A 22,499-nucleotide genomic window follows, 5' to 3' on the forward strand; every position below is an offset into this window, starting at 1 on the left:
AAAGGATGGGGCTGAACAATAACCCTTAAGGTACTCCACATATGTGATTCAGAGGAGTAAGGTGCCAGGCTGACAGCTTGTGTTCTATCTGCTAAAAGGAGCAGGTCCAGAGGAGGGCAGTTTTGTTCAGTAGATGTGACCATTGCTATGAGAATCAGTTCACTTTCAGTAGTTTCAACAATACATACACAAACAGACACGCAGTTACAGTGCTGTTTAGCTTGTAAAGTTCAGTTGAATTAATATATACAATAGCAATAATTTTTTTCTTGAATTCATCTACACAGATATTTTCTTTGGTGGAGTGTGCATTGCTATGGCTGGTCTGGCATCTACCCTCGGGGGCTTACTGCAGGTAGGTCTTTCAAAGTTTTGCATCGTAAAATGTAAACATTGATGATAAATTGCATCTGAAAATGCAAATTCTTTGAAAATGAGATTCAGCGATCATCAGACATTCAAAAATGCACCTGGAATGCTCTCTCCTGCCGGTCACAGTAAACCTCTATTGGCCCAAAAGAGATACTGAAATATAGGCTCCACACTGGTGAGCTCCGTCTTCAGAATGTATTGCTGCAGAAAATACACATTTACAATCAAGAGCACCCACTTCAGCAACTTTTTATTAACATAACATTAACTCCAAGCTTGAAGCCCTTGAAAGTGCTGGTATGTATATAAATTTAAAAAAACAAGCATCCAAGGACATTTGGTGTACTGGTGCATTGTTAACGTGAATGACGCCAATGGTATTCACTTTTACCTTTTGCAGCATCCTTTAGGACAGCATCTTCTAGACTGCCCTGGGGTGGTAAACCAAATGTGTACATTTGAGAGCTTTCATAAATGACAAAGTGGGTCCAGGGTCCCTGAAGCATGTCTTGCACAGGGTTACTCCCACACAAATGCCATCTGGGCACTAGTGCCGGCATATCCAGTGGCAAATGACCCTTAGACTTTTGAACCTCGCAGAGAACATTACTTGCTGTCATTGGGCGCATTTACAATAATGGCATTGATACAGTTATCTGAACATAACTAGTAATACAAACAAGAAAGACAAAAGGCTGGGCCTCACCTAAAGGGGCCCCGTCACCTTTATGACAGAATTTTTAGATCTACAAACACTCCTGCTGTCGATCAAAGGACAATTCTTCAAGAAGTCTTAGCAGCAGACCATTGCTAACAAAGTCTTAATTTAATTTTTAAAGAGATCCTTCTCACTTCAGTGTCTGGGTATCCACCCACAGCAATGCAGACAATACACTTCCACTGCATGGGGAAACTGCCCTTAAATTCCATCTTGTGCCATTTCAGATCAGTGGTATCCTAATGGATCAAGCTGGACATCAATAGACATCCTCTCCAGGGTTTATAGAATCTCCTTTCAATGTTTGCATCCAGCAATTACTTTAGGCTTTCATCACCTGAGCTGATCAGCTCTCCTTGCTGTAGCAGTGTTCTAGTGGTCAGATTGTTCACCTTACTACAGCACCTAACAAAGTACCTAATATAAAGATATTGTCACATGCAAATAATGTGTTTTCTTCCTAGTCTTGCATCCTCAAATTGTAAGCTGTATCAAACTACATCCTCTATATTTCTAAAATCCGTCCCAAAAAGCAGGTCTTTATTTAAAACTTTTGATGGTCACCCATCCTTTTTCATTTTGAATAGCTCTTTCATTCCTTTCCTTCTTATGCATGCCTCGGATCACTGACACAATATCGACGGACAGACTATCGAACTACAGGAATATTGAGGGAACAATATCGATGGACAGAATATCGACAGCGTATCTCTACAATGGTAAGTACAAAAATATCGAAACCAAAATATCTTGTTTAAAATATCGTTGTAAAATTATATCTTTTTTTAAATGTCTTAAAAATAATATTAAAAATATTAAATAATAAATATAATTAATAAAAACATAGTTAAAATATTTACCAAAGTTAAAAACTGATAAATGATAAATATAATATAATAAAAATTAAACATTCATATATTTTTTTAAATATGTATTAACTTCATAATATTAATAAATAAGTAATGTATTTAATTATAAAATGTTAGAAACATAGGAAAAGTTTTAAATACAGATATATATACATAAACCTGTAATATAAATATAAAAATAAAATATATATATATAATAAATTAAAATATTAAAGTTAATATTTACTTAAAAAAATATTTTACACTACATTAACTATGAAAGTAGGGAAATGTTGGATAGCGGCTGGGTAAAAATTAATATTCCCACTCCAACAAGTGTAACAGGAGGGAAAGTGTTGGATAGCGGGGGGTTAAATGTACTATTCCAACTCAAGCCAGTGCAACAGGTGGGAAAGTGATGGATAGCGGGTAGGTAAAAATGACTATTCCCACACCAACAAGTGTAACAGTAGGGAAAGTGTTGGATAGCGGGGGGTTACATTTACTATTCCCACTCCAGCGGGTGCAACAGTAGGAAAAGTGTTGGATAAAGGGAGGTTCAAAATTACTATTCCCACTCCAGTGAGTGCAACAGTAGGGAAAGTGTTGGATAGCGGGTTGGTAAAAATTACTATTCCCACTCTAGTGAGTGCAACAGTAGGGAAAGTGTTGAATAGCAGGAGGGTAAAAATTACTATTCCCACTCCAGTGAGTGCAACAGTAGGGAAAGTGTTGAATAGCGGGTGGGTAAAAATTACTATTCCCACTCCAGGGAGTGCAACAGTAGGGAAAGTGTTGGATAGCAGGTAGGAATAATTTATTATTCCCACTCTAAGTAAATAAGTAATGTATTTAATTATAAAATGTTAGAAACATAGGAAAAGTTTTAAATACATATATATACATAAACCAGTCATATAAATATAAAAATAATATATATATATATAATAAATTAAAATATTAAAGTTAATATTTACTTAAAAAATATTTTACACTACATTAACTACAAAAATAGGGAAATGTTGGATAGCGGGTGGGTAAAAATGACTATTCCCACTCCAACAAGTGAAACAGGAGGGAAAGTGTTGGATAGCGGTGGGTTAAATGTACTTTTCCAACTCAAGCCAGTGCAACAGTAGGGAAAGTGATGGATAGCGGGTAGGTAAAAATTACTATTCCCACACCAACAAGTGTAACAGTAGGGGCAGTGTTGGATAGCGGGAGAGTAAAAATTACTATTCCCACTCCAGCGGGTGCAACAGTAGGTAAAGTGTTGGATAAAGGGAGGTTCACAATTACTATTCCCACTCCAGTGAGTGCAACAGTAGGGAAAGTGTTGGATAGCGGGTGGGTAAAAATTACTATTCCCACTCTAGTGAGTGCAACAGTAGGGAAAGTGTTGGATAGCAGGAGGGTAAACATTACTATTGCCACTCCAGTAAGTGCAACAGTAGGGAAAGTGTTGAATAGCGGGTGGGTAAAAATGACTATTCCCACTCCAGTGAGTGCAACAGTAGGGAAAGTGTTGGATTGCAGGTAGGAATAATTTATTATTCCCACTCCACTAAGTGTAACAGTAGGGAAAGTGTTGGATAGCGGAGGGGAATATTTTAAAATTTCCACTCCTGCCAAATAATGAACATTAATTAGCAAATAATTAATTTTTCAAAAATAATTTACCCCCACTATATTTCCCTATAAACCTCACCACCAATATTGTAAAATATTACACAAGTAACATAATTATTTGACAATTTATTAATTAAGTAATAACAATTAACAAACAAATTAAAACAATAACAAATAAAGTAGTTCACACAATTAACACTATAAAATAACTTTAAATAAATATTGTATACAAACATTAAAATAATTATTTAAATAAATTACTTCCCACCCTACTCCCCTACCAACACACAACAAACTCCCACAAAAGTTACACAGTTTACATATTTACCAATTATTTATTAAGAATTAATATCCAATTCATAACTAATTAGTAACATTTTAACACAATTAACAATAATAACTATTAATTACATAAATATTAATTGATACAAGTATTAAATCATTATAATTAAGTTACTTCCCACCCTACTCCCTTATAAAACCACAACCCGCCCCTCAAAAAATTACACAATTAACATATTTACCAATTAATCATTAATAACCAATTAATAATGAATTGATTACAAGTCAATTACCACAATTGGCAATATTAAATATTAACTAAAAAAAACAAAATTATTACAATTATTAATTATTTAATTATAATTAAACTACTTCCCACCCTACTCCCCTATAATCCACAACCCGCCCCTCAAACAATCACACAATTAACCTATTTACCAATTCATTATTCATTATTAATAACCAATTAGTAATTAATTAATAACAGATTAATTAGCACAATTGACAATATAAATGAATAAATACAAAAATATGAATTAATACAATTAAACATTATTAATTATAACTAAATTACTTCCCGCCCTATTCCCCTATCAACCCACAACCCGCTAGGGAACAAAAACACAATAGTTATGTTTTTCTTTTAATAACTTTTACAAAATGATTATTAAATAAATTATAATTAAATTACTTCCCACCCTATTCCCCTATAAACCCACAACCCGCTACGAAACTAACATACGCAAAAATAATTAACATAAAATTGATTATTTGTAAAAAATTCAAACATACATTACAAAAATAAGCTATACTTTTAACACATATACTAACATACCAATCACTAAAAAAAAATCGATATTATTAACAACAATATTTTGATTGACGATATTACTAACGTTGATATTTATTAAAACGATATTTCTTACCTGCATGTCGATATTCTGGTCGACTATATTCTTGATGGTCGATATTCTGTCATATTGATATTTAAAAATCGATTTAATGATATATCGATATTTAAAACTCAATATTATGTCTGCATACGATTCCCCACGACTCATTTTCAAAGGCCACAACCGCTTCTTTTTTTAGAAAAGTGATGCCCCTGCAACCTAACACCACCTAATTTTCTCTAGACCATCTAACTCACATATCCCATTTCCTTACTATTAATCACATTTAATTCCTACTATTTTAATTTGTCACAAGAAAAATTTAATGAATGCATGCAATGGCTTGCTTGAGTGCACAAGACTAATCCCAATACCCAACACTAACCAATAACAAAGGACTAATCATTAACCTTAGGTTTTGGAGCAGTGTGCTTCTCCGTGTAAAGCACCTTAAGACCTCAACCGGGGTAGCAAGTGCTGTATAAATGCAATTGGAAGTACAATTGCAATTACATTTTGAACTACACTGTAGTGGAACATGTTATTTAGTAGGGTGCACCGACCATAAGTACTCTTGGTTGTGAGCACTGCGCCTTAAGAGCTCACACAGCTTACTAACATTATCACATACAGGTAAGCATGCTATGTTAGCATATGCCTAAATGTTGCAGACTGACATGCTTTGCAATAAGTCCACCCAACATGGCAGCAGTCCATAACAGCATGAATTTGTTCACGCATTGAACATCAAGCATATCGGTTGGGAAATCTTTCACTTCACGGCGTAACAGCAAAAAAATAATTTCAAGTGGTGATTGCGAGTGATGGAGGCTGGTTTTACAATCACAGAAGTTAGACCAAATGACTATCACTTTAGCTAAAGCTCTCATGCTTGTTTGCTTAAAAATATCATTATTTTAGCCCACTAATATAGAAGCTTTCATTTTTTTACATCATAAATAGTTAATCAAAGCAGTGATGTCCTATCAACAATCATGTTTGGGAGGCATTACTAATTGTTTGTTTTAGAGAATGATGTTAATGTATGTGGTCCTAAAATTCTAAAATGTGACGGTAATGCTAAAAGCATTGGTGGAAAATGTGTTTCAAATTAAAATAAGATAGAGAATAGCATCTTGAAAAGTGATCTTAAGGGATATACGCACCAAAAATGGTATCGCAAACCTTAATTTGGCATGAGGCAAAACCCTCCAAAATATCATTGAGCATTGTCAGCCTGCTGCACTTCAAGCAAACAGATGTATGCTATGTACACTTGGGAAACAATGTGTTAGCGCACCACAACCAATCCTAGTTAATGGGCATAAAATTAGACTTACTACTGGCTAAGAATGGCTGTGTCCGCTGGGCACATCTGGAGAGTCACTGAAGCTTCTGTTTGGGTTTATTTCTTTAAATTAGTGAAAGCCATGACAGTGACACTGTTGCATTAGAAAGGAAAATCTTGTCTTGTAAGGTTAATCAAAGTTGAAGAAATAGCATAAGCCTTTTGTACCAAACGACTGTAAAAGTTGGCCAATCCTAGTAATCTTCGTCGATCTTTTATATTGGATGGTCTGGGTCAGTCAATACCCACTTACGCTTTCTTGTGATGAATAGCAATCATTTTTTGACCAAGGATGTAACCCCAAAAATTGAGGGCATCATTTATGAGGTTTTGCCTTAGGGAAGTGCAGTAGGCCTTCCTGCTGCGCTTGCCTGTTTCAAAAGAAAGGGGCAGGAATGCGACGTATCTATAAGATACGGCACATTCCTGTCCTTTTCCCCTGCACCAGTGCACAGTGGGATGCCAACGCAGGCACCTTTGCACAATGGTGCAGGGTGCCTGCGTTGCGGGGATGATTATTTTTGTACAGGAAGGGACTCGCCTTTGGGACCTTATAAGTATTTAGTTATGCAACACAATAGCCTTGGTGAAACAACATCAACTGTTGCACAGCTAAACAATTATGAGGTCTCAAAGGCAAGACCTATTGGCTATGCCAATGCTTGTTTTTAAGATAGATTGCGGCCAAATAATTCAGCAAAACAAATCAAAAACAAAGACTGGAAGAGAAGATTTCCTGGACACCAAGTTACAGGCGGGTTTGCAACCTTCAGAATTCCGTGCCTGCATAGTCCCCCTGGACACGTCACTACAGTAATCGTTTGCATTTTGGTGTCTTTGAGTCTAAACAGTCATGGCTTGTGCAAACATTACCTAAAATGGAAAAACATTTGCACCCACTGGTGGTCACTGAAAACCTGCCAGTCAAGTTTCATGCCCCAGGACAATACAGTGGGAGTAGTTCTTGCTCAATAGTTTACTGAAAATAGCATGTTAAGACCAAGTGACTGAAGTGATTGGAATATTTACAAAAAAGAAAGCAAGGAGAAATCTGGAAGTAGTGCGACAATTGGCAGACATGACAGAATAAATTAAAGGTCCCTGTGCCAGACAACGTGAAAGCAGTCTGATCTTAGCAACAAGATGTTAATTCTGTATAACATCAATGTAGCACCAACCTATTAGCAGGTCCTTCGGAATTATGCGGTCGCGGCGATTTTCGCATTATTATAGTGTTGCCGCATTTTGCACATAATCCATCACTGGATGCGTAATCTGCAGATTGTAACAAAAAAAACTTGTTCCTAGCTCAAATGGTTCAAAAGTCGCTAATAATTGCAGCAGCACTTCACTGTGCCATGGAAGGCCCTTTGCTAAGCTGCGCTGCTCACCTTTTTGTTTCTTACTGCTTTATTTGGTGTTAAACTGGTACTAATGAGGTGCAACCAATGACCTGACCCCAAAAAAATGAAATAAAGTAATACCATTACAAAACGTGCCACATTGTGCCGCATAATTTACTCAACCATGTCACATAATTTGGCCCACTTCTGCTGCATAATTTCAGTGGACCTGCATATCAGACATTAGTAGAGTGAAGGGGGGTGGGGGACGCTATATCCAGGTTAGTTTTAACACAGTTATGTGGTAATTTACAAAGAAACTTTCTGCGATACCCTGCAACATACGTCTTCCGTTTTGTATTAAATGTGCTATTAGCATTTCAGCAAGAAATATATGAAATGCTGCATAAAGAAAACTATACAAAGTCGAGGTGGGATGCATGTTAGAGTGACTCTTGCATGAATCTGCTGCCTGCAGGTAAAGCAACTGTTCTGACGTTAGAATGGGCCTGCAGATACAGCCTGGACAACCCTGACTGTTAAACTAGGTCTGCCACTGACTCATGCCGTGTTTTAATACACATTTAAAGGGAGGGTGGGTGAAATTGACAAGTCTTTCAGTTAACTTTTCAGTTATACAAACTCAAAACAGACAAGCATTGGCCACGCTGCGGTGAAAGTGACACGGCCGCAAAAGTAAAAGTGATCGTGATTGCTATCAAGCGCGGCGAGTGATGTGCTTAATGAGCATGACGAGGAAAGCCATATGGCGCCTCTGCTCATAAGCGCGTGCCCTGCACGCATAACAGCAGGCTCTAGGCCATAGTGGTAGCATTTTCTGAAGCCCTTACTAAAAGTCTCGCCAAAGCAGCGCATGCGCTGTCTCAGGCAAGACCTAAAAACAAGGAGAAATAAAGATATTTCTGCCCATATTTGCGCCTCCGTTACGCCTCTCCTGGGGAGGCGTAAGCTTTTGGCACTGCCTCAGATTTACTATTTTACTGGGAACGCCCCCAGCAACACCCATTGCATGCCCCTTTAACGCAGAACACTGTCAGGCAGCATTAAGCCAAAAAAAGTGGCTTAGTGTTGCCTGATAAATATCACGCAGGCTTCTGCGCCATGGGACGTCACAAAAAGTGACATTCCGATGGCGCAAGGGGCCTCATAAATGAGGCCCTAAATTTGTTGGGTGTGAAAATAAAAAAGTTCTCTTTTTGCATACATGTGATTCTTCCAAAGCCATTTCAGAACTTTTGTGACATGTTCTATGTTTTGAGGTTCAGAATGAGAGCACACCAAAATATGGACAGGATTTAACACTACAAACGCGGCCAAAAGATCTTGGAAAATGTTTTTCACACATGCCTGAAAAGCAGCTGGTGCATTCCAGGGACCATGTGTCATGACGCAATTCTCAAAATGCAAATAGATAGCTTTGAATGCGATTTAGATTCTACGTACTCCTTAAATCCATCAAATCCAATTTAGTAAACCAGAATGTCACTCATACTTGATCGAGAACATCTGTGATAAAGGGTAGATGGTAAAGATTATTTAATGTAGTTGAGATTTCAGTAGAGTACACACTTAAAAGTCTCTCATTTTCTCACTTACAAACAATAGAGGTGTCGCTGCAGGGGAAAGAAAATGTCATATACATCCTACTGGAAAACAGTTTTAGATGTAAGAATTGAGTGAGTTACCCTCTTTATTTGAAAGTGAATATTTTGTACCATAAGTTATTGCCTAGCCAGATAATAAGTCAATTTCACAATCGTACCACCCTACATAGTGGTAAAGTTTAGCTTCCTTAGAACAATACACCACATAATATTGGCAGTACTGTCTCCATATCTACTGAAGCGGATGAATTGGTGCTAGAAGGGCCAGACTGGCTGTAGCGGGCACCAGGCGTTCCCCTGGTGGGAGGGAAGGGTGGGGGCCGGTTTTGGACCGGTTGGGCCATTTTTTAGGTCTCGCCTACGCATCGCGCATGCGCTGTATAGGAGGGCCTTTAGCCGTCCTTCACTTTTTCAAGCACTGCACTCGTGCTTGTGGCGGCATCCCACTTGCGGGAGCGTGCAGCGGCGCACCACAAGCACGAGTGCAGTGCTTGAAAAAGTGAAAACTGTGCGTATGCGCACGCACGCACACATCACTCCTGGGCTTGATAAGATAAGAGTTTAACGTGCTCTTTTGAAAGATGGGAAATTACAGGTTTTCAGAACATGCGGATTCAAGTCTTCACTATAATTGTTTCTTTTATTTTTTCTGCATGTACTTATTCCCCACCGAAACCAGAAAGACGGTCACCTAGGCCCTCGTCACTAGCCGACTGGACTACTGGACTACGGAAACGCCCTATACGCAGGAACCACCGCCAAACTTCAGAAATGACTACAACGCATACAGAACGCCTCCGCACGTCTCATCCTCAACATCCCTCGCCACAGCCACATATCCGCACACCTGAGAAACCTGCCCTAGCTCCCCGTCAACAAGAGGATCACATTCAGGCTCCTCACCCACGCACACAAAGCACTCCACGACATGGGCCCCGAATACCTCAACAGCCGCCTCTCATTCTACACTCCCACCCGCCAGCGCCGCTCCCCCAGCCTCGCCCTCGCCAACGTCCCACGGATTCGCCGAACCACCACCGGAGGAAGGTCGTTCTCCTACCTGGCGGCCTACTCATGGAACTCCCTCCCCGCACACCTATGAACGACCCAGGATTCATCTCTCCTTCAGGAAACACCTCAAGGCCTGGCTTTTCGAGCAGTAGTAGCACCCCCCCCTCCAGCGCCTTGAGACCCTCACGGGTGAGTAGCATGCTCTATAAATGGTTTTTTGATTTGATGTGATTTGATTTGATTTGCATATAATAATGTAGTATCCTCAGAACATTAGGAATAGTCACAAATCGTTAAACTCTTCAAACATGTACAGGTTTTATATTCTAACCATTGTCACCAATGAAAGTTAAGCTTTAGAGTACTCACCCTAACTGCAAATGCCTTGCATTAATGGCTGACTTACTCTCAATCAATCAATCAATCATAGACATTTATAGAGCGCTCTACTTACCCGGAGGGTCTCAAGGCGCTAGGGGGGGTGCTGCTACTGCCCGAACAGCCAGGTCTTGAGCTTCTTCCTGAAGGCGAGGTGGTCTTGGGTCAGGCGCAGGTCGGTCGGGAGGGAGTTCCAGGTCTTGGCAGCCAGGTAGGAGAAGGACCTTCCTCCTGTTGTCGTTCTTCGGATGCGGGGGACGGCGGCGAGGGCGTGACTGGCTGATCGGAGGTGTCGTTTGGGAGCGTAGAAGTTGATGCGGTTGTTGAGGTAGCTCGGGCCTTGATCGTGTAGGGCTTTGTGTGCGTGGGTGAGGAGACGGAAGGTGATTCTCTTGTTGACCGGGAGCCAGTGCAGGTCTCTTAGGTGTCCGGAGATGTGGCTGTGTCGTGAGATGTCGAGGATGAGTCTGGCTGAGGCGTTCTGGATCCGTTGGAGTCTCTTCTGGAGCTTGGCGGTGGTTCCGGCGTAGAGGGCGTTGCCGTAGTCCAGTCGGCTGGTGACGAGGGCCTGGGTGACAGTCTTCCTGGTCTCGGTGGGGATCCACCGGAAGATTTTCCGTAGCATGCGCAGGATGTTGAAGCATGACGAGGAGACTGCGTTGACTTGCTTGGTCATGGAGAGGGAGGAGTCCAGGATGAAGCCCAGGTTGCGTGCGTGGTCTGTCGGTTTGGGTGCAGTTCCCAGGGCGGGGGGCCACCAGGAGTCGTCCCAGGCGGAGGGCGAGGATCCCAGGATGAGGACTTCCGTCTTGTCCGAGTTCAGCTTCAGGCGGCTGGTCGACATCCACTCGGCTACTTCTTTCATTCCTTCGTGGAGGTTGGCTCTGGCGGCGGCGGGGTCGTTGGTAAGGGAGAGGATCAGCTGGGTATCGTCGGCGTAGGAGATGATGTTCAGGTTGTGTTGGCGTGCGACGGCCGCGAGGGGGCTCATGTAGACGTTGAAGAGGGTTGGGCTCAGCGAGGATCCTTGGGGTACGCCGCAGATGACTTCGGTGGCATTTGATTTGTACGGAGGTAGGCGGACTCTCTGGGTTCTTCCGTCGAGGAAGGAGATGATCCATTCCAGTGCCTTCTCCTGGATTCCGACGTCGTAGAGGCGCTGCACTAGGGTGCGGTGGCAGACGGTGTCGAAGGCCGCGGAGAGGTCTAGGAGGATGAGCGCCGCTGTTTCTCCGTTATCCATCAGGGTTCGGATGTCATCGGTGGCAGCGATGAGGGCGGTCTCGGTGCTGTGGTTGGCTCGGAAGCCAGACTGTGAGGGGTCGGGGGATCCGTTCGTCTCAAGGAAGGCGGCCAGCTGCTTGTTGACGGTCTTCTCGATGACTTTGGCTGGAAACGGGAGGAGCGAGATGGGGCGGTAATTCTTCAGTTCGGTGGGGTCCGCTGTTGGTTTCTTGAGTAGAGCGCTGAGTTCGGCGTGCTTCCAGCTCTCAGGGAAGGTGGCGGTGTCGAATGAGGTGTTGATGATGTCCCGCAGGTGGGGTGCGATGACAGCGTCGGCCTTGTTGAAGACGTGGTGAGGGCAAGGGTCGGTCGGAGATCCGGAGTGGATGGAGTTCATCGTGCGGACGGTGTCTTCGGTGCTGATAGGAGTCCAGGCGCGGAGGGTGGTGGTGGGGGGCGGTGGTTCGGTTGAGTCGGGCGTGGCGTTCGTCGGTTGGGTGTTGAAGCTGTTGTGTATGTCCGCGATCTTGTTGTGGAAGTAGGAGGCGAGGGAGTTGCAGAGTTCTTGCGATGGGGTGATGTCGTTGTTTCCGGCGTTGGGGTTGGAGAGCTCTTTCACTGACTATCACACTGTCACTGACACTCTCATAGACTCTCACTCTCTCACACTCTCACTGACACTCTCACAGACTCTAATTCTCTCACAGACTCTCACTCTCTCACACTCTCACTGACAATGACACTCTCACTGACACTCTCACTGACACTCACACTCACACTCTCACTCACACTGACTCTCTCACTCACACTGACTCTCTCACTCACACTGACTCTAACTGACGGACTCTCCCACTCTCACTCTCTCATTGACTGACTCTCTCTCTCTCTCTCACTCACTCACTCACTCACTCACTCTCTCTGTCTGACAGACTCATTGACAGACTCTCGCTGACAGACTGACTCACTCACTTTCACTGACAGACTCTCACTGACTCACTCTCACTCACAGACTCTCACTGACTGACTCTCTCACTAACTGACTCTCCCACTCTCTCTCACTGACTGACTGACTCACTCTCACTGACAGACTTTCACTGATAGACTCTCACTGACAGACTGACTCACTCACTCTCACTGGCAGACTCTCACTGACCTTCCCCCTCTCTCAATGACTGAGTCACTCACTCTCACTGCCAGACTCTCACTGCCAGACTCTCACTGAGACTGACTCACTCACTCTCACTGACAGACTCTCACTTACAGACTCACTGACTGAGTCTCCCACTCTTCACTGACTCTCAAAACTCTCTCTCAATGACTGATTGACTCACTCTCACTGACAGACTCTCACTGATAGACTCTCACTGACAGACTGAGTCACTCACTCTCACTGACAGACTCTCACTGACTTACTCTCACTGACAGACTCACTGACTGAGTCTCCCACTCTCTCACTAACTGACTCTCCCACTCTCTCTCACTGACTGACTGACTCTCACACTCACTCTCACTCACTGAATGACTATCCCACTCACTCTCACTGACTGACTGACTCACTCACTCTCACTGACTGACTCACTCAGTCGCACTGACTGACTGACTCACACACTCTCACCGACTCACTCTCACTGACTCACTCTCACTGACTCACTCTCACTGACACTCTCTCACTGACTGACTCTCACTTACTGACTGACTCACTCACTCTCACTGACTGACTGACTCACTCTCACTAACAGACCCTCACTGACTGACTCACTCTCACTGACATACTCTCTCACTGACTGACTCTCCCACTCTCTCACTGACTGACTGAGTCACTCTCACTGACAGACTCTCACTGACTGACTCCCTCTCACTGACAGACTCTCACTGACTGACAGACACTCACTGACAGACTCTCCCACTCTCTCTCACTAACTGACTCACTCACTCACTCTCACTGACTGACAGACTCTCTCTCACTGACAGAATCTCTCTCACTGACTGACTGGCTCACTCTCACTGACTCACTCAATTAATGACAGATATTCACTGACAGACTCTCCCACTCTCTCTCACTGACTGACTGACTCACACTCACTGACGGCCTGACTAACTCTCACTGACTGACAGACTCACTCTCACTGACTCACTCACTCTCACTGACTCACTCACTCTCACTGACAGACTTACTGACTCTCTCACTCTCTCTCATTGACTGACCCACTCTCTCTCACTGGCTGACTGACTGACTCACTCTCACTGACAGACTCTCACTGACTGACAGACTCTCACTGACAGACTCTTCTACTCACTCACTCACTGACTCACTCTCACTGACTGACAGACTCGCTCTCACTGACTGGAAGACTCACTCTCACTCACTGACTGACTCACTCTCACTGATTCACTCACTTTTACTGACAGACTCTCACTGACTCTCTCACTCTCAGTCACTGACTGACTGACTCACTCTAATTAACAGACTCTCACTGTCTGACTCACTCTCACTGACAGACTCTCTCACTGACTGACTCTCCCACTCTCTCACTGACTGACTGATTCACTCACTCTCACTGACAGACTCTCACTGACTGGCTAACTCTCACTGACAGACTCTCAATGACTGACAGACTCTCACTGACAGACTATCCCACTCGCTCTCACTGACTGACTGACTCACTCTCTCTCACTGACTGACAGACTCTCTCTCACTGACTGACAGAATCTCTCTCACTGATGGACTGACTCACTCACTTACTGACAGACTCTCACTGACAGACTCTCCCACTCTCTCTCACTGACTGACTGAATCACTCTCACTGACAGACTCACTCTCACTGACTGACAGACTCACTCTCACTGACTAACTCACTTGAAGATTCTCACTGACTCGCCCACTGTCTCTCACTGACTGACTGTCTCTCCCACTCACTCTCACCCACTGACTGACTCTCCCACTCACTCTCACTCACTGTCAAACTATCACTGAAAGACTCTTCCAATCTCTCTCTCATTTACTGACTGACTCTCCCACTCACTCTCACTCACTGACTGACTCTCCCACTCACTCTCACTCACTGACTGACTCTCCAACTCACTCTCACTCACTGACTGACTCTCCCACTCATGCACTGACTCTCCCACTCACTCTCACGCACTGACTCTCCCACTCACTCTCATACTGACTCTCCCACTCACTCACTCTCACTGACTGACTCACTAAGTCTCACTGACTGACTGACTCACCCTCACTGACTCACTCTCACTGACTAACTCTCACTGACAGACTCTCTCACTGACTCTCCCACGCTCTCAATGAGTGATTCACTCACTCTCACTGACTGAGTAACTCACTCTCACTGACAGACTCTCACTGCTTGACTGATTCTCCCACTCTCTCACTGACTACCTCAATCACTCACTCTCACTGACAGACTCTCACTTACTGACAGACTCTCCCACTCTCTCTCACTGACTGACTGACTCGCTCACTCTCAATGGCAGACTCTCTCTCTCTCACTGACTGACAGACTCTCTCTCACTGACTGACTGACTGACTCACTCTCACTGAGTAACTCACTCACTCTCACTGACTGACAGACTCACTCTCACTGACAGACTCTCACTGACATACTCTCCCACTCTCTCTCATTCTCTCTCACTGACTGAAAGACTCCCTCTCACTGACAGACTCTCCCACTCTCTCTCACTGACTGACTCACTCTATCTCACTGACTGACTGACTCACTCTCACTGACTAACTCTCACTGACAGACTCTCTCACTGACTCTCCCACGCTCTCACTGAGTGATTCACTCACTCTCTCTGACTGAATAACTCACTCTCACTGACAGACTCTCACTGCCTGACTCTGTCTCACTGACAGACTCTCTCACTGACTGATTCTCCCACTCTCTCACTGAATAACTCACTCACTTACTCTCACTCACTGACTCACTCTCACTGACAGACTCTCACTGACAGATTCTCCCACTCTCTCTCACTGACTGACTGACTCGCTCAGTCTCAATGACAGACTCTCTTTCTCACTGACTGACAGACTCTTTCTCACTGACTCACTCTCACTGACTAACTCTCACTGACAGACTCTCTCACTGACATACTCTCCCACTCTCTCTCATCCTCTCTCACTGACTGACAGACTCACTCTCACTGACAGACTATCTCACTCTCTCTCACTGACTGACTCACTCTCTCTCACTGACTGACAGACTCTCTCTCACAGACTGACAGACTCTCTCTCACTGACTGACCCACTCACTCTCACTGACAGACTTTCCCACTCTTTCACTGACTTACTGACTCACTCACTCTCACTGACTGACTCACTCATTTTCACTGACTGACTCACTCACTCTCACTGACTGACTGACTCACTCTCACTGACTGAGAGACTCACTCTCACTGACTGACCGGTTCTCCCACTCTCTCTCACTGACTCACTCACTCTCACTGACTGGCTCACTCACTCTGACTGACAGACTCAGTCACTCTCACTGACTGGCAGACTCACTCTCTCAATCTCACTGACAGACTCACTCTCACTCACACTCACTCTCTCACTGACAGACTCTCTCACTTACATACTCACTCACTCTCACTGACTGACAGATTCTCACTGACTGACTCACTCTCTCTCACTGACTGACTGACTGACTGACTCAATCTCACTGACTGACTGACTCACTCACTCCCACTGACTGACTGACTCACACTCACTGACTGAATCACTCTCACTGACTGACTCACTGACTAACTTTCACTTACTCACTCTCAGAGACTCACTCTCATTGACAGATTCTCACTGACAGACTCTCACTCTCACTCACTTACTGACCCACTCTCTCTGACTGACTGACTCTTCTACTCTCTCTCACTGACTGACTCACTCACTCTCACTGACCTACTGACTCTTCCATTCTCTCTTACTGTCTGACTGACTCACTCTCTCACTGACTGACTTACTCACTCACTCTCACTGACTCACTCTCGCTGACAGACTCTCACTGACAGACTCACCCACTCTCTCTGACTGACACACTCTCAATGACTGACTGACTGACTCACTCTCACTGACTGACTCTCTCACTCGCTCACTGTCTCACTGACTCTCACTCTCTCACTGACTGACTGACTCTCACTCTCTCACTGACTGACAGATTCTCACTGACTGACTCACTCTCTCTCACTGACTGACTGACTCACTCAATCTCACTGACTGACTCACTCACTCACTCACTCCCACTGACTGGCTGACTCACACTCACTGACTGAATCACTCTCACTGACTGACTCACTGACTCACTTTCACTTACTCACTCTCAGAGACTCACTCTCATTGACAGACTCTCACTGACAGACTCTCACTTACTGACTCACTCTCTCTGACTGACTGACTCTTCTACTCTCTCTCACTGACTGACTGACTCACTCTCACTGACCTACTGACTCTTCCATTCTCTCTTACTGTCTGACTGACTCACTCTCTCACTGACTGACTTACTCACTCACTCTCACTGACTCACTCTCGCTGACAGACTCTCACTGACAGACTCACCCACTCTCTCTGACTGACACACTCTCAATGACTGACTGACTCACTCACTCTCACTGACTGACTCTCTCACTCTCTCACTGTCTCACTGACTCTCTCTCTCTCACTGACTGACCCACTCACTCTCACTGACAGACTTTCCCACTCTTTCACTGACTTACTGACTCACTCACTCTCACTGACTGACTCACTCACTTTCACTGACTGACTCACTCACTCTCACTGACTGACTGACTCACTCTCACTGACTGAGAGACTCACTCTCACTGACTGACCGGTTCTCCCACTCTCTCTCACTGACTCACTCACTCTCACTGACTGGCTCACTCACTCTGACTGACAGACTCAGTCACTCTCACTGACTGGCAGACTCACTCTCTCAATCTCACTGACAGACTCACTCTCACTCACACTCACTCTCTCACTGACAGACTCTCTCACTTACATACTCACTCACTCTCACTGACTGACAGATTCTCACTGACTGACTCACTCTCTCTCACTGACTGACTGACTGACTGACTCAATCTCACTGACTGACTGACTCACTCACTCCCACTGACTGACTGACTCACACTCACTGACTGAATCACTCTCACTGACTGACTCACTGACTAACTTTCACTTACTCACTCTCAGAGACTCACTCTCATTGACAGATTCTCACTGACAGACTCTCACTCTCACTCACTTACTGACCCACTCTCTCTGACTGACTGACTCTTCTACTCTCTCTCACTGACTGACTCACTCACTCTCACTGACCTACTGACTCTTCCATTCTCTCTTACTGTCTGACTGACTCACTCTCTCACTGACTGACTTACTCACTCACTCTCACTGACTCACTCTCGCTGACAGACTCTCACTGACAGACTCACCCACTCTCTCTGACTGACACACTCTCAATGACTGACTGACTGACTCACTCTCACTGACTGACTCTCTCACTCGCTCACTGTCTCACTGACTCTCACTCTCTCACTGACTGACTGACTCTCACTCTCTCACTGACTGACAGATTCTCACTGACTGACTCACTCTCTCTCACTGACTGACTGACTCACTCAATCTCACTGACTGACTCACTCACTCACTCCCACTGACTGGCTGACTCACACTCACTGACTGAATCACTCTCACTGACTGACTCACTGACTCACTTTCACTTACTCACTCTCAGAGACTCACTCTCATTGACAGACTCTCACTGACAGACTCTCACTTACTGACTCACTCTCTCTGACTGACTGACTCTTCTACTCTCTCTCACTGACTGACTGACTCACTCTCACTGACCTACTGACTCTTCCATTCTCTCTTACTGTCTGACTGACTCACTCTCTCACTGACTGACTTACTCACTCACTCTCACTGACTCACTCTCGCTGACAGACTCTCACTGACAGACTCACCCACTCTCTCTGACTGACACACTCTCAATGACTGACTGACTCACTCACTCTCACTGACTGACTCTCTCACTCTCTCACTGTCTCACTGACTCTCACTCTCTCACTGACTGACTGACTCTCACTCTCTCACTGACTGACTGACTCTCTCACTCTCACTAATAGCCTATTTGACTCTCTCACTCTCTCCCTGACTGACTCTCTCTCACTGACTAACTCTCTCACTCACTCTCACTAACTGACTAGGGGCCAGATGTAGGTGGCTAATTACCAGTTGGTAACGCCAAAATTCGTTAAATTTCAGCGTTACAGACTGGTATTTACTCATGTGAGATGTAGGTATTACCGAACGCCATCAGTAATAAGGAATCGGTAAAAATAAGGGAAACTAGTTACCGATTCCTTGTTTACTGATTGGCAGACACCGAAACACTAAAATACCGAATTGGTAAATAAGAAATCGGTAATAAATCGCAAATGCGATGTACCAAAAATCGGTAATTCCAAATTTGCTAAAAATCGGTATTTAAGAATTGGTAATTACCACTGACTCAAAGCAGGTGGTAATCAGGTGCACTGCATATAAACAGCCCCAAAATGCAACAGTGTGAACACAATGGCAGCCCTCTACATTATAGCAAGGCATCTACGTTTGCGAGCAGCAGGACTGAAGATCTGGAGGCAGGAAGAGCACGTGTACAGACTGCGTGTTACACTGTTCCAACTGACTGAGGCTGAAATCTATGAGAGGTACAGGCTACACCCAAATACCATCCTGGACCTGATACGGGACCTGCACCCACTACTGGAGCACAAGACGCCAAGGGCTCACACAATACTCACTCATGTACAGGTACTCTGTTGCCTGCATCTCCTGGTATCTGGAAGTTACCAAGGGGTAATATCTGTGTCAGTTGGAGTCTCACAGCGTTGCCTGTTGCGTTTTTTCAATAAATTTCTGGATGCCGTGTTGCAAAGGATGTCACCCTACATCAAATTCCCCAGCACACAGGCAGAACTGCTGAAGACCAAGATGGACTTTTATCAGAAGGCCCAGTTCCCACACGTCATTGGTTGCATTGACAGGACACATATACCAATCTGCCCCCCTGCTGCGACTGAGTACATCTACCGCAATCGTAAAACCACACATTCTATAAATGTCCAGGTCATATGTGCTGTGTCTTCCATCATCACCGACATAGTTGCAAAATTCCCAGGGAGCATGCATGATTCATACATATTCAGGAACAGTGGGATCTATACCCGTCTCCTTGCAGGTGATTTTGGAGAAGGCTACCTGCTAGGTAAGTACATGTGACACCCTCTGAAGTATACACCTGTTGCTGCGATTGCAGACTGTGAATTACTTACTTAATTCAAACACACAGGTGACAGTTCCTATGCGGTGCGTTCTTTCATCCTGACTCCGTACCTGCACCCATCCACCCCAAGTGAAAGACGATACAATGTTGCACACAGATCGACACGCAATGTGGTTGAGAGAACATTTGGACTCCTCAAAAGCCGGTTTCGCTGCCTCCACAAAAGTGGAATTGCACGGCAGTACCGGCGCCTGGTCTGCTGCAAAATTCTAGCTCTATGTGCCATGCTGCATAACCTTGCCACTAAGAGGGGGACACCTGTGGAAATGTGTTATTCTGAAGAGGAGGATGAGGATGAGGAAGGTACACACCCACAGCACAGCGCAGCAGGCGGCGCAGCTGCAGCAGATGGGAGACAGAGACGGTCAGAGATCACACAGAATTATTTCTGAGTAAGTAATGAGACAAAGCCAGTTAATGCATTTGTGTCAGGGTGCTTAATAGACCTTACAACAAGCAATTATCCAGCACACCATAACACCAGGTATGTGTCCAATGGGTTACGTCACCCACCACACAATGGAATTTGAGGGTCGTGCCTATCTCCTGCGCCCACGCACACACTGCTGCATTCAGCATGCACACTGTCCGCAACAGTGTTGTGTCCTGCAGCAGAACCATGCCTCACACTGCGCCTCCTGCTTTCTGGCAAGGGGGGATTACAGCGCTGCGACTGCTTGCCTCCTCACTCTCGTCCACATCCCCTGTACCGGTGTAGCAATTTGGTTTGTCTGCATCACCTCTATGGCACTTGTGACTGTGACCATACCCTGAGTGACCTCACAGCTACACTTTGCCATTTCTAGTTGCTTGGCCAATGATCGACGACTGAGCACATGGGTTGCATTGCACAGCCTGTTGACAGACTTGGTGAAGCCTGCAAGTACCTGTCTGTCTCTCCACCATGCAGCGGATCACTATAAAATTCTGCCGCATAACTGCCTCACTGCTTCTGACATCTCCTTCATTCCCTCTGCCACAGTATTGTTGAGGCAGTAGATGGCCTCCTTCATGTTGTCAACCTTTTTGTTGTTAGCCACCATCTGTTGTTGAATGGCCCTCATTGTCTTTCCCTGCAGGCGCTGCACTTTGAGCATCTGCCCCTCCAGTCCAGAGAAGACACTGGATTCATCATTGCCAGGACTCTGTGCCCTCTGTCGCCGTCTATGGGCACTTGTGTTTGTTTCCTCCTTGGGGGACTGTGTCCCAGATGGCTGTGTGTCATATCCCGGCGTGGTCTGTTGGGCTTCCTGGCTGTCCTCCTCTGTGGCATCTATGTCCTGGAGTCTATCCACTGTGTACCTCCTTGATCGTGGTTGTGGTGGTGGTGGTGGGGATGTTGGTGTAGTGTCTGCAGGTGAGATGACTTCCTCCTCAATTGGGTTTTCCTCCCAGGAGGCCTCGCCAGTCTCCCCTTCTGTAGCCTGTGGCGCTGTTCCGCCTGTGGATACAGAATGTACTATTACTCACTTTTCTGCCAGCATTTGTCTGCACATAAATTTCACAACTGACATTCTAGCTGTCTGTCCCCTGCTATCTCATCTATTGATGTGTGTGACATGCCTCTGCCTATTGGGGACTGGCTGATTTGCTACTAGTTGATAGGGACTACATCTCCCATGATGCATTGCTGATCTTACACAAAACATGTTCTGGAGTGCATCCCACCTTGTCTGTTGGATGCTGTTGCTGAGCTATCCACATCCCCAATGCCACTGACGCTCTCTGGCTGGAGGGTGAACTCAACCATTTGCTCTAGGGCAGAAGTCCTCAGTTGTGCGATGTGTGACGCCAATCGCATTGATCTTCTGCTGGATTGCCAGCCAGATACTCAGGGACGTTCAGTGATCTCTTTCCAAAGAGCTGGTAGTGGTCTTTGACAACTTTGACAACTTCCTCTATGAGGACCTCCAACTCCCTCTCACTGAACGTGTGCTTCCTTTTCCTTCCGCCAGCATCCTTCCCCTTCTCCTGTGAGGCCATGGTGCAGTTCCTCTGTGTTAGCTGGGTGGTGGCTGTGCAGCTCCTCTGCTCTTGCTCCTGCTCCCTGTCTCTCCAACAGCTACAGATTCAGTGCACCTGCATGGGTGTGGCCACTTCCTGGTTGTGAGGTCAAGTGGAAGCACAGGATTGGCTGATTCGACAATTACAGATTTTTTGAAATACCGATTCGCTAATTACTGATTCGGTATTACAGAATCGGTGATACCGATTCAGTAATGGGGAATCGGTCATTTATTTAGCGATTTGTAGGAATTCACAAATTTTTTGCGATTATTACAGAATCAGTATTTTTTACAGATTTTTTACCTACATCGGAACTACCGAGTCCTTAATAGCGATTCTGTAAACATCGCTATTAAAGACTCGGTATTTCGGAATTACCTACATGTGGCACTTACTGACTGACTGACTGACCTTCACCCCCCTGTTATTTATGCCCCCCATAACAAAACAAGCATTGGCATAGC

At 44.9% G+C, this 22,499-nt stretch overlaps 1 protein-coding gene across 1 annotated transcript in view; it reads left to right on the forward strand.

Moving 5' to 3' along the window:
* LOC144763009 (sodium-coupled monocarboxylate transporter 1-like) overlaps nt 1-22,499 on the forward strand; it is a 797,300-nt gene that overhangs the window by 609,631 nt on the left and 165,170 nt on the right. Inside the window, exon 10 of the mRNA XM_078648324.1 lies at nt 288-355. Within this exon, the coding sequence (XP_078504450.1) occupies nt 288-355 (68 nt within the window). The remainder of the gene's footprint in view (nt 1-287; nt 356-22,499) is intronic.

This window comes from Lissotriton helveticus, chromosome 1_1 (assembly GCF_964261635.1).
Source record: "Lissotriton helveticus chromosome 1_1, aLisHel1.1, whole genome shotgun sequence".
Lineage (NCBI taxonomy): Eukaryota > Metazoa > Chordata > Amphibia > Caudata > Salamandridae > Lissotriton > Lissotriton helveticus.